Here is a 12,802-nt window from a genome sequence, read left to right on the forward strand (position 1 = left end):
TTGGATTTGTGAATATGTTGGATTTGGGTGGGTTGGTACGGATTGGGTTTGGAAAACAGTTAGTATTTACAATAATGATTTAGACTACTAAAAAATATACCGTTAATAACACTAATACATTAGAAATGATAATAAAAAAAAAAATAAATAAATAAATAAAAACAAGATATAAAAAGTTGGCGGAGCCCACTACAACATCATTAGTGCTCCTCTTAATGCTCTCATTTTAGTACTTCCAATCATTTTTCTTATTTGTAAGAGCAGAGAATGCTGAAGTGTTGGAGGAGGACCATAGTTGGCAGAAACAGTTGAGTTGTTTATTACTTGGCATGGTTAGCTGAAGCGGGCAAACTAGAATTTCCGAGAGGCAACTTTTATTTGTTTGGAATTTCGTAAAGGCTTGGTGAATTACCAAAACAGAAAAAATAAATATACTTTTAGTTTGAATTTTAGAAGTTTGATTAAAATTGTTTTATAATAATGAGCCAGTTTTGTAATAAAAAATAATAATAAAAAAAAGAATTAACAAAGTACTTAAACAAAAATAAATAAGTAAATGAAACTTGTGCAAAAAGCTAGCATAGTCACATGTGTTTCTCTTTATTTATTCTGTTTTTGGTATGTTTTAGGCCAAGTTTGGCATGATTGAAAAAAGGTAAAAAGTCAAAAAGTCATTATCCTATTTAAGTCACATCATCTTGTTTAAGTCACATCACCTCTCTAACACATCACTTCAAACCCAATCCAAACCCAACCTATATTTCATAAAAAGTCAAAAATTATACTTATTTAGTCTTCCCAAACTAGGTCTTAATCCGTTTTTGGAGAAATTATTTTTTGTTCTTGTGACAAATTCATGTGATGCTTAACTTGATATTCATTGATTAAAATAATATGATTCAATACTTTTTATTAAATTTTTTAAAAAATAACATAACAAATGTTGAACAATAAATATTGTAAAGCAATGCACTAAGGCCACCAAATAAACAATCTCGTTCATGCGTTCTCTCAATCCTAATTTGATAGTGGTGGTGCATTTTTGGGAGAATTTGACAAGAGTATTATAAGATTTTTTTAGTAAAATGGTTAAAAGTTAATTTTTTAATTTTTTTTATAATTTTTTAATTTTTTTTAGTAAGAAATAAAATGAATTAAAAATTAAAAAATGATATTTAATCCACTTCCTAAAATATCATATAGCCCACAACGCAGGCTCGACCTGAAGGCTACAAATATTGTTAGAGTAATGATTCATCCCTCCTTTTTTCCCCACCCCCTTTGACCCCCTCTCTCTCTCATTGGTCACCTTTTCTTTTTCTTTTTCTTTTTTTTCCTGCTCCACCAATCACCCCCTGCCACGTGACAAGGGGGTGAAGGGGTGACCCCCAAAAAGTGGTCCCAAGCATTATTCATATTGTTAACCTTTCGTGCGGAGGTGCCACATGGGCGGAGTCATCAAAGGTGAACTAATGAATTGATGGCTACTTGTCTTGTCTATAATTCAATCAATAAACACTTTGGTAAAATAACCGGAAAATAACTTGACAGTGATGATAGTTATGGATGGGGAAATTATTTTTACAAGAAAAGTGGGATAACGAGTTTCGTCATTTTATTCTGTTAAGATAAATTAAATGTCAGTGATTACTCTCAATCATGTTCAGGTCGGTCCTGGACATAGGCCATCACATTATGGTCTAGAGCCTCTTAAAATAGATCTAAAAAAAGACCCCTTCCTATAATAATTTAGTGTAATATATTAAGTATATTTTAAGTCTAAAAAAAAATTGAAGAAAGCCCAAACAAACTTAAAATAAATTGACCTATTCAAAAATTGAAAGGCTCATTCAAAAAAATTAGCATTGTTATCTATTGACAATAGACCCAAAAAAGGGTACCCTTCTATTATGGTTTAGTATAATATATTAGGTATGTTTGAAGTCCAAAAAAAATTAAGGAATGCCCAAATTAATTTAAAATAAATTGACTCATTAAAAAAATTGAAAGGCCCATTTAAAATAATTAGCACTGTTATCCATTGAAAATGATTTTGCAAAAAAACTAGATTATGCAAGTATAATTGATTTATTTGCTTCTAAAAATGTAAGAAGAGCGAGAATCAAGCGATACTTATTAGTTGTTGTAATGTAATGCCAAATATTTTTTGTAATTTTGACACAAATCTTTTGTCTTTTACCTTCAATTTTTTTATTTATTTTAATTATTTTTTTTCAATAGAAAAAAAAAATGTGAAGGCCCCTAAAAATTTATCAATTAATTATCAGATTTGGGCCCCAAAAATCTTAGGGCCGGGGCTGATCATGTTTGGTCAAAAAGATTCTTTGACGATCAAGTTAGTATATTGATCAGCCATAATAGAATATACAGTGTTAATTGAAAATGAGGTTTTTGAGTTACATTCCGCTTGCCTTGTGTTTTATCTCCTTGTCCTTTTATAGTTGCTTAATTCGAATCTTGTTCGTCCAATCATCTTCCAATCGGATGGTTATGCCTTCGAGTGGCTCTGGTAGATCAAGTTGCTTTTATTCTTGATCGTTATGGACAGCTTGGATTGTGTCAGATGTTAGTGACTAACTTGTCCAACATTATGTCCGTAAGATCAAGTTGATCCGATGGCTTTGCCTTCTATTAGGCCCAGCCTATGCTCTTGTATTTTGTGAGTTGTGTTTCCAGCAGTTGGATTGAGGTTTGATCTAACGTTCCTCCTTTGTTTTGTATATCTGCCTTCTAGAAGGATATCTTTATGCTTATTTTCTTTTCATATGCTTGGGCTTGTGCCACCCCGCTATCGGTTGTCCTTAATAGGTTTTAAAGAGTTGATTTGGGTTCACCTTTTCTCTTTTTGGGCTAGCGTCATTGGGTTTGGGTTTGGGCTCATATTTTTTTTCCTCTACAACAGTAAAAAAGAAAAAGGTAAATTGCTAATAGGTCCTAATAGTTGAATTTAATTTTCATCAAGTCCTATCGAAAATAAGTCTTGATAAAATTGTCGTTAAAAATATTTTTTTTGTGAAATTTTTTTTATATATTGCTAAAAATTGACAATTAGTGACTTTTTTTTGTCATGATTTTTATAAATTGCCTTTAAAACTTACAATTAGTGTCATTTTTTCATGACAAATTTTTCTTATAGAACCTATTAGACAATAAGTCCACTTATTAATACCTACATCTAAATATCTTAAAAAAAATTACAAAATTATGAAAAAGTATAACATTTTAATTAATGAAGTCTATAAATTTTCTCACTGATTTATAAATTTTGTTTGATTGTAACACTATACAATTATTTTCTCTAAAATAATTTGCTTAACATATTAATTTTTTTTTTTTTTTTGTTGGTCTTGTTAAATGTAGCACGGATAAAAATAAAACAGGATTTATAAAACATGTTATGGTTGTTAGCAATGCAAGTTTATGAACCAAAATGTTATGGGTCGAGATTTTAGATGTTGGGAAATTATTAGAAAAAATACAAATTTATCACAATTTTAAGTTTGGGTTTTAATTAATAAAATTAGAAGTTTGACTAAATGAATGAAATTGAAATTTTATCAAATTAAATATTAGGCTTTCTGAGAAATATATGAGTTTGGTTCATATTTGATCATGTCCAACTTAACCCTCACAGGCCTAATTTTAAACTAAGACCTAATATGCATAAAGCCCAATCACAAATCAATTTTTCCTGATAAAATAAATAAATAAATAAATAAATAATTTATCATGTTTTGAATTCTTCATACTTCCCAAAATATCCATTGCGAAATACTAATAAATAAATAAATAAAAGGAGAAGAGGTAATTAATTTATTTGGGTGGCAAAATTGGGTGATTAGAGAGTGAGTGGGGAATTGGATTAACGGCCATGATCCATGATAATAGCAAACGTGGCAAGTGACTTCAGTCAATGCTACCAAATTTACATTAATACCCCTTTCTCAGAATATCTAAATTTGACCAATTGACCAAGTCAACCAAATCCTCAGCTAACCGTTGTTGTTTTCCAAATTTCCACTACCTCCATGACCCATCACACTCCCCCCCGCATAACTAACTGCCCAACTTCGAACTCGCACTCAAGTCCCTTATATTTAGCCAACCCACAACTCCAAAACACTTCATAACATAGGAAACTCTCTTTTCAGTGACTTTTCATTCTTTGCCTTGCATTTCCAAAGCTTTTAGTACATATATACCTATTTGCTACCCAAAGAGCTCTCCAAAATCTTCCAAATGGCTTCTGAATCCATGATGATCATGAGTTTCACCACCCTAACTCTGCTCTTGCTTCTCTCTTGCTCTCATCTTCTCTCCGTCGCGTCCTTTCAGTTTGAAGTTGGTGACAACCAGGGTTGGGTCGTTCCCCCTGCAAATGACAGCAAAATCTATAACGACTGGGCCTCTGAGAACCGCTTCCAGATCGGCGACACCGTCCGTAAGTGTTCTTATACACTTTTTTTGGTACACTAAAGAGAGGGAGAAAGAGTCTTGCAATTTAAACTAGACTAGACTGAGTTTGTTTTTTTTATTTTTTTTTATTTTTATTTTAAATTAACGTATTTGCTTGATCATGTATGAATAGACACTAGCAGCGGGTTATGGGTGTGCAATTTTATATCTAAATGTTTAGACGGTTTGCTCAATAAGAAATATGAGTCAATTTTGAAAATTAATTAGCAGTTATTCACTGGACGTGGCATGTTTATTTATGGAGAAATTACAATTGTAAGTTCAACCCCCCCCAAAAAAAATGTAATCAATGGTAAATTTTACAAATATTAATAATTAAAATAATAAACTTTCTCATGAATTTGTATTTATTTTTTTGAAAATACCACTTAATTATAATTTTTTCTTTATTTCATTCAATTGTGGGCATTTTGAAAAAAAAAAAAAAAAAAAAAAAAACTGTTGTGTTTGTACAGAAAATAAAACAATAAAAAAATATATATATATTGGTGTGTTTTGTAATCTAATGTTATGCTAGAATGAAGTTTGTTTTGTAGTTCTAATGTATTGGGGCTTTGCGTTCAGATTTCAAGTACAAGAAGGATTCAGTTATGGAAGTGAGTGAGTCAGAGTACAAGAACTGCAACTCCACACACCCCACCTTCTTCTCCAACACCGGGACCACAGTGTACAAACTCGACCGCCCTGGGCTTTTCTACTTCATTAGTGGATCAGCCGGACACTGCCGGAGAGGACAGCGAATGATCATAAAGGTGTTGTCTCATGAAGATGCTCAATCCGGTGGTAGTGGCGGCGGTAGTTCATCTGCTTCTACAGCTGTTGCAGTGCTATCCTATGGAGGACTCATTGCCCAATTTGCTTTTTTGTCATATATCTTCTAGGACTCTAGGCTAGGTTAAAATTTAGTGGCATCCTGTTTTAGTAGTAAAGTAGTAACCTTTGTTTTGCTGTTTCTTTGCATATGTTGGGCTGTTTTTATGAAATCTATGTGTTTGGTTTTGTTTAAGACAATTGTATTGGAGTTATCTCATTTTTCAGTATAGTTAGTGTTTTTTGGTATTTGCATTTGATCTTTATCCTTATACCTTTAATAGTGTTGACATAAGTGAATAATTGCAATTAATTACCAATCATGTCCTAGATTCAGCCTAGGCTTTCATTTCTAATTATTTGATTATGAATAGTGTGTCAACTTAAATAGAATTGAAAAATCTGAGAACTACTGAGAGAGAGATTCCCAACCACACAAGACAATATAGGTTTGAATGTCTTTGGCAGCTTTCCTAAACAGTAATTATATGAATGAAGAAGATACAAGATATTAAAAAGAAATAGAAAAGAAAAGAAATGAAACATAACCACATCTCCTTCTCCGCTTCTTGGTCTCAAACAACAGGCACAGATGAACTACTATCTTGAAAAATCAGCAAAGGCTTCAGAAACAGCAAAACCACTTCTTCCCCTACAAAAAAAAAAAAAAACCAAAATTGATCAACAAATTTTTAGACATTAAAAAAAAAAACAAAGAAGAAAAAAACCCCACATGAATCATCAGAATGTGATGGGTGGTCTAGTACCATAGGGGGATGATGATAATTTTGATCATGTCTTGGCTGATTGTCGTTCCTCTGTGATGAAGGTGCTCCGTTGGCGGCTGTGCCAGTGGTTTTCTTCTCATCTCTAGCCTTGGCAAATATGACTGTAAATCCATCTGCTGATGCTGGATTATTTACATCCCACTCCCCAAACTTCGGCAATGGCCTACCTCTATCCTGCTGCTTATCACAATTTTATGAAGAAAAAAAAAATTTAAATCAAATTGAGCAGTGGTAGCAGATTATTTCTTCGAGGTCTAAAATAAAATGCTGCAAAAAAATAAAATAAAAATGGCAGATACTGTTTTTGGGATTTTAGAGGCAGAGAGATTTATGTTTTAAATTGCAACGGAACTACCAAATATCCATCATCATCACTGTCAAATCCTAAATATTTCGCTATTCATAACATTATGCGAAGCAATACAATCAAATTACTCAATCACAAATGTCCATAAACAATACATTGATGAAATGTTATCTAACCAGGTTGAAATGGAGAGAAATAAACTTACCGATGCCATCAAAGGATAGATTGCAGGAGGTTCCAACAGAGGCGAGGAATGTTAGAGAGAGAGACAGAGACAGAGAGGGAGGAGGAGGAGTTGTTGTTGGTGGTGGTGGTGGTGGTGGTGGAGAGGAGGAGGAGGAGTTGGTGGTGGAGGAGGAGGTGGACAGAGCGAGTCTTAAGGAAGAGGCAGAGGAAATATATATAGTAAGGTATAATAGATAGAAAATGTGTGAGTTGCATGCATGTAATATCCCATGACCAACTTAATAATAGTTGAATATATAATTTTCCCACGTGTTTAAATGTCACATTCCATTAAAAAAAGGTGTAGCACCACCCAATGTTGCTTATTCAACCTGTGTACCACTTTCTAGTTGATTTTAGTCCGAATTAACTTAATATTAGAAAATAAGCTTAACTATTTTTGTTTATTATTGTTGTAATTGTCAATAGTTGTTCTTGTTGCTATTATTACTATTATTATTGTTGTTGTTGATATGGTTTGAATAGTTGCGTGTAGAATAGAATTAGTTCAACAGGAACAACATAAAAATAGTCAATAACTAAGTTTAGTTGAAGAATATGGAGAATATAGAATACTCAAATAGAGAGGCATTCATGGAGGTCGCCTTTTAAGAAAGAGGGGCATCCATGGGGGCTGTGTACATCGCCAAATTGACTTGATTAGGAATCTATTCTCGTGAACAAACACAACCTCTACACACATCTAGGAGCACATTTGTCTAAAAGCGTAGGGTGATGTACGAGCAAGAAATAATTTTCTCGTATAATCATGTTGATCAAGTTCACGCTCCTCCAAACGTCGTCGCTTTATTCCTTATCGCTTTACTCCCTGAAAACACAAACGTGAGCTAACCGGCGAGTGTGTGCCGGATACCTCTCCGATGCCTAAGTCAGCAAAATAGGCAAATAGACAAAAGCTCTGTGTATTCGAGAATCAAAGTTGTGTTACCTCTCCATAGGTGATGTTATGAGCTTTTATAGGTTCCGCGTGGCACAATCCTAGTAGGACTCTTATTCCTCCATGCAGAATCCTCCTAGGAATCACACTCCTGAAGGATAATGCTTATCCTTCAACACCCCCCTCACTGCTTAACCAAGTGAGATGGTTTTATCCTAGTTGGAAGGCAGTACGACCGGGATAAGATAGCCATGCTAAACTGGCTGAAACGACCGAGCTCTAGCTAGCTCGGTTCTTTCCTCTGTTAATCGTACCTCGGTTTCACCTGTTGAGACCGTGCTAACCATAGCGTACTTGGACCGAGCTACTCAACAGCAAGGTCCTGAGTAGAAGCCAAAAATACCTCGGCTCAAAATGGATTGACCGAGCTAATTGTCACCGCACCGACCGTGGTGACCGAGCTAACCACCAAGCTCTTTTGGACCAGGCTATCTGCAAGGCTCCTCTGGACCGGACTAATTACAAGGCCCTTTTACTCAGCATTTCTTACTGTGGCCCACAGAATGGCCCATTACCCAGCTCGGTCCAATTTACATATAAATTACCCTCTCAATTCCATCTGTGCAGCATGATAGGGATTACCTGTTACCAGCCGAGCTAAAAAAAAGCTTTAGCCTTCCAACCGAGCTAAAAAACTTTAGCCTTCCAACCAAGCTAAATTCACACTGTGCTACCAATTTGTTCGGTCAAAAACATCTATTCAATCTCTAACTGAATCGCTTCTTATTCCAAGAACACGTGGCACACTAACATTGGCCCAATGCAGCTGTCACGCCGTCTTCGTATTTAGCGTATTTTGAACAGTCCCGCCCAATTTCTTCTTCTTTGCACAAAAGCTACTCATTTTGAATTTATCACGTCTACTATTCGTCATTTTCTCTCTCTTTGAGCTTCTTCTCCCTTGTTCTCTTGCAACTATGGAGCTCGTGTTCTTGTTGAGATCTTTTTCACCTTTGGTCCCTCCATTTTGAACTGGTATGTGACTCAAATCTCTTTCATTTCCGTTGATTTCGCACTTGTTTTGTAATGCATAGCATGCGTTTTTGTATGATTTTCAAAAACACCTATTCCACTTTTGCTTCCATTTACTGAAAAAACCTTTGTAATATAACCACTGTCTATATAAATAACCTGGGAAATAATAGTTTTGATCCAAAATCACACTCCAACTGAACTAGGATACTGTTTGTATTAGGTACGACCCTGGCCGAACTAAACAACCGGACTAAAACTTCACACCCTACTCGTAGTTTTAATAGGCCCTACCTCTTAGCCGCGCTATCGAACTGCATTAAGTTTGCGCAATACCGCGCTTAAAAGCCCTAACAATCGACCGAACTAAAACTTGGAGCTAATCCAGCTCCCTTAGTTAAAAGCGAACTAAGAATGCTGCCCCAAAAGTTCAACCGGGCTAAAGGCCCTTTCTCAAACTGAGCTAAGAATGGATAACGGCCCACGTAACCGAGCTAGGACTTCGTTTATCTCTGCCTTTGTTTCTTTTAGCACGGTCCAACGAGTCGAGCTTAAAATCTTTCTTTTTTCACTTTGCAGTCTTAGGTTGCCAGGCACTCCCTTGAACGCTCAACCGAGCTACTCAGCGTCATTTCCCGATTGAGCTGACACTTCAGCTAATTTAATCATAACTTAAGATCACATGGGGAAATAGAGATTTTTGGTAAACACCCCAGGTGCTATGGCTGAGTTCCGAAGGGACTACCATATCCCTGATGATGTCCATCTTACTCTAGCCGAACTAGATATCACTCCCTAGGGAAACCCTGGCTTTGTTTCCTTTACACTTCTTTCCATTGTAGAAACCGGACTAAGATTCCCTGTACACACCCTTCTTTGTGAGTTCCTCAGACAAACCAACCTCTGTCCTACCCAACTTTCCACAAATTCATACTGTATAATAAATGGCATCGCCGAGCTAAACCGCCGGGCTGGCCTTAACCTCGGTTTAGTCGAGCTCTTCCACCAATATTCCATAGGATCAGCGGAAGATGGCTAGGTTTACTATTTAATAATAAGGCGCCGGCGTGAAAAGATAATAAAGAATACCCCAAATAAAGATGTGAATGATGATGATTTCTTCTGGGTATCTGGGAACTTTGAGGACCAACAAGCCCAGATCCCGGGTGACAGAATAAATTGGAACAAGGGTGTAGCTGGTACGATTACCTCGGCTCAATTCCATGCTTTTCTTTATTTCGGTTTCTTATCTTGAACCATACTAACTGTTATCTTTTTTTTCTTCATGCAGATTTGAACTTCCTTAAATCTCAGTACAACTACCCAAACTTAAACGCACTTCATGCCGCACTCCGATATCCAAACAGAGGTTGGGCCGAGCTACTGAATTTTGAACCGACCTACCGATATAGTAGCCGCAGGAAGACCAGAGTGACCGATTTCCTCCTTGAACCTTCGCCAGAGCCAGATCCATCCTTGCCTCAAATCAATCTCATCCCACTAACTGCCGAACAAGAAATGGCCAAAAAGAGAGCCGTAAGAGTACTCATCACCGAGACAAACCGGTCCGAGGTACCACAAGTCGGTCAAACCCAGGAGACCGTGGTAACGCTGCCATCCCAACAACCTGAATCATCTCGGACTTGCAAGCACGCTCGGTCTTCCACTACCGAGCCATGCCTCGTCGATGAGGACGAAACTGTGCTTCCCCTAACCGAAGTACCGAGCCCACAACCTGAGAGCCCAGACCGAGCTAACTCTTTTGATTGGGCATCGAGATTAACATATTAGAACCGAGCCATCAGACCAACAGATTCAGTGGTGGCAGATAAAGATCACATGCTGGCCTTCAACTTGGCTAAGAGCGTGTGTCTGCCCCCTGATATGGATCACCATGCCCACCTTACCGAGCTAAAAGCTATCTGCTCGGCCACTAAATCAATGGTGCTGGTGAGTGCTCTTTCCTTTGTTTTCTTATTTTGTGCAATTGTTAGCTCGATTCTCACTCAAAATTGCTTACCACATTTATGCAGGCCATGCAAAAGAACCAGATTGCTCATAAGCATGTGCTAGAGCTACGCAAAACAACAAGGCAAGCCGTGGCAGAGGCTGACAAGAAGACGGCCGAGCTAAACGAGGCCAAACAAAAAATGGCTGAGCTACAATCTGAGGTCGCCCACCGGCCTAGTTGACTTAGCCGAAGTGGACAAACAAAAAGTTTTGACTGAGCTGAAGGATCGTTACCTATGTGAGCTTGCCACAATTGAGCAGAACAAGAAGGCCGAAATAACTGAACTTGAGAAGAAGATTGGCGATGCGGAAGATCGTGGCTACAAAGAAGGTGAAGCAACCTACATCCTGCAGTGCGAAGCTGCCAAGGATCTATTTTTCAAGTGCGGGTGGAAAGCGGCGGTGGAACAGCTCGGTCACAGTCCAGAGACTGAGGTTTTCTTGAACCCTTCATCGTACTTCATACCGAGCTGTATGGTGGAGTATGCAGCCGCCATTCAACAGAAATTCCTTGAATCTGAGGATGATGAAGAAGAGACCGTGCCTAACAATGCCCCGGTCATCAATGATCCTGTCATCCAGTTAGCTCGGGTTGAACCACCGGTGGAAGACCTGACAACCGAGCTACCAACTAAAACCGGGCTCCGAGTTGACCTGGATGCTGATCTTGACGACTTGTTTGCTTGACTTTGTATTTTCTTCTTTTTACTTTTGGAAAGAAAACTGTAACCGGGCTGAAATCCCACCCTTTTGTAACTCTTGATTTACACTCTCAACGAAATCTTCTCTTGTTCCAACTATTATTTCGGTTAACTTCCATGCATGTACTTTACTTTGTAATCTAAATAAAGTATAATATTCTCTGGCCGAGATACTTTATCCCGGTCTTAACTTTGCAATCTAACTGGCCATACCTGCCAACCTCTTCAGCCTAGATTCTTATCTCGGCTGAAGAACAATAAGTGTTGATTTTTCCAGCCAACCTCTTCAACTTAGATCCTTATCTCGGTTGAAGAACAATAAGTGTTGATTTTTCCAGCCAACCTCTACAGCCTAGATCCTTATCTTGGCTGAAGAATAATAAGTGTTGGTTTTTCCAGCCAACCTTTGTAGCCTAGATCCTTATCTCGGTTGAAGAACAATAAGTGTTGGTTTTTCCAGCCAACCTCTTCAACTTAGATCCTTATCTCGGTTGAAGAACAATAAGCGTTGGTTTTTCCAGCCAACCTCTGCAGCCTAGATCTTTATCTCAACTGAAGAACAAGAAGTGTTGGTTTTTCCAGCCAACCTCTTCAACCTAGATCCTAATCTTAGCTGAAGAGAGCTCAAAGTTGGTTTTTTCTGCCAACCTAGAGTGAAGTGTTTGGTTATTCCGACCAAATGTCCTGCAGCTTGGATCCTTATCCTGGGCTTAAGAGAAGTGTTGGTTTTTCTAGCCAACCTCTAAGTTGGTTATTCCTGCCAACTTAGAGTAAAGTATATGGTTATTCCTGCCAAACGTCCTGCAGCCTAGATCCTTATCCTAGGCTTAGGAGGGGTGTTGGTTTTTCCAGCCAACCTCTAAGTTGGTTATTCCTGCCAACCTAGAGTAAAGTGTTTGGTTATTCCAACCAAACATCCTGCAGCCTGGATCCTTATCCTGGGCTCATGAGGGGTGTTGGTTATTCCAACCAACTTCTTCAGTACTGATCCTAATCTTAGCTGAAGAGAGTGCAAAATTGGTTATTCCGGCCAACTATGCTTTCAGTGTGCCTAACTCACTAAAACAATCTTTTATAGAAGGAAACAACTATACTGAAAATGAACTACTTGTTTTATTGAGAAAGAAAAAATTATAAATACTTGAAAGAAAAGCTAAAAATAAAATAGTTTGAGATTGGTAGTGTTCCATGGCCTGGGAATGACTTTGCCGTCTTCGTCTTCCAAGTGGTATGCCCCTTTGCCAGCTAATCCAACCACTTTGTAAGCTCCTTCCCAATTGGGCCCTAACTTGTCATCTCCGAGTACCAGGGTGTTCCTCATTACTTTGCGCAGTACCCAATCTCCGATCTTGTATTGGCTTGGTTGTACGGTCTTGTTGTATTTCCTGGATAACTCCTGTTGGTATGAGGCGATGCGAACCAGTGCTCTTTCTCTTCTTTTTTCTGCAAGGTCGAGCTCCAATGCGATGGCTTCTCTATTTAAGTCTGGATCGAAATTTTCGTTTCGAATGGTGGGGAGCCGACTTCCAGTGGG

At 37.6% G+C, this 12,802-nt stretch overlaps 1 protein-coding gene across 1 annotated transcript; it reads left to right on the plus strand.

Annotated features, from left to right (window-relative positions):
* Positions 1–4,122: 4,122 nt before the first annotated feature.
* LOC114320030 (early nodulin-like protein 21) lies at positions 4,123–5,438 on the plus strand. The gene is made up of 2 exons (XM_028267118.2): positions 4,123–4,462; positions 5,062–5,438. Exons 1-2 carry the CDS (start codon positions 4,261–4,263, stop codon positions 5,376–5,378), a joined length of 519 nt encoding a protein of 172 aa, XP_028122919.1. The 5' UTR covers positions 4,123–4,260; the 3' UTR covers positions 5,379–5,438.
* Positions 5,439–12,802: the final 7,364 nt, after the last annotated feature.

Source organism: Camellia sinensis, chromosome 1 (genome assembly GCF_055761805.1).
Source record: "Camellia sinensis isolate YWXY chromosome 1, ASM5576180v1, whole genome shotgun sequence".
In the NCBI taxonomy this organism is placed as follows: Eukaryota; Viridiplantae; Streptophyta; class Magnoliopsida; order Ericales; family Theaceae; genus Camellia; species Camellia sinensis.

Bases quoted from the DNA above. Each gene is read 5' to 3' on its own strand.
- LOC114320030 (XM_028267118.2), top strand. From the start codon at position 4,261: ATGGCTTCTGAATCCATGATGATCATGAGTTTCACCACCCTAACTCTG. The intron at 4,463-5,061 runs GTAAGTGTTCTT...CTTTGCGTTCAG, and splicing joins CCAGATCGGCGACACCGTCC to ATTTCAAGTACAAGAAGGAT.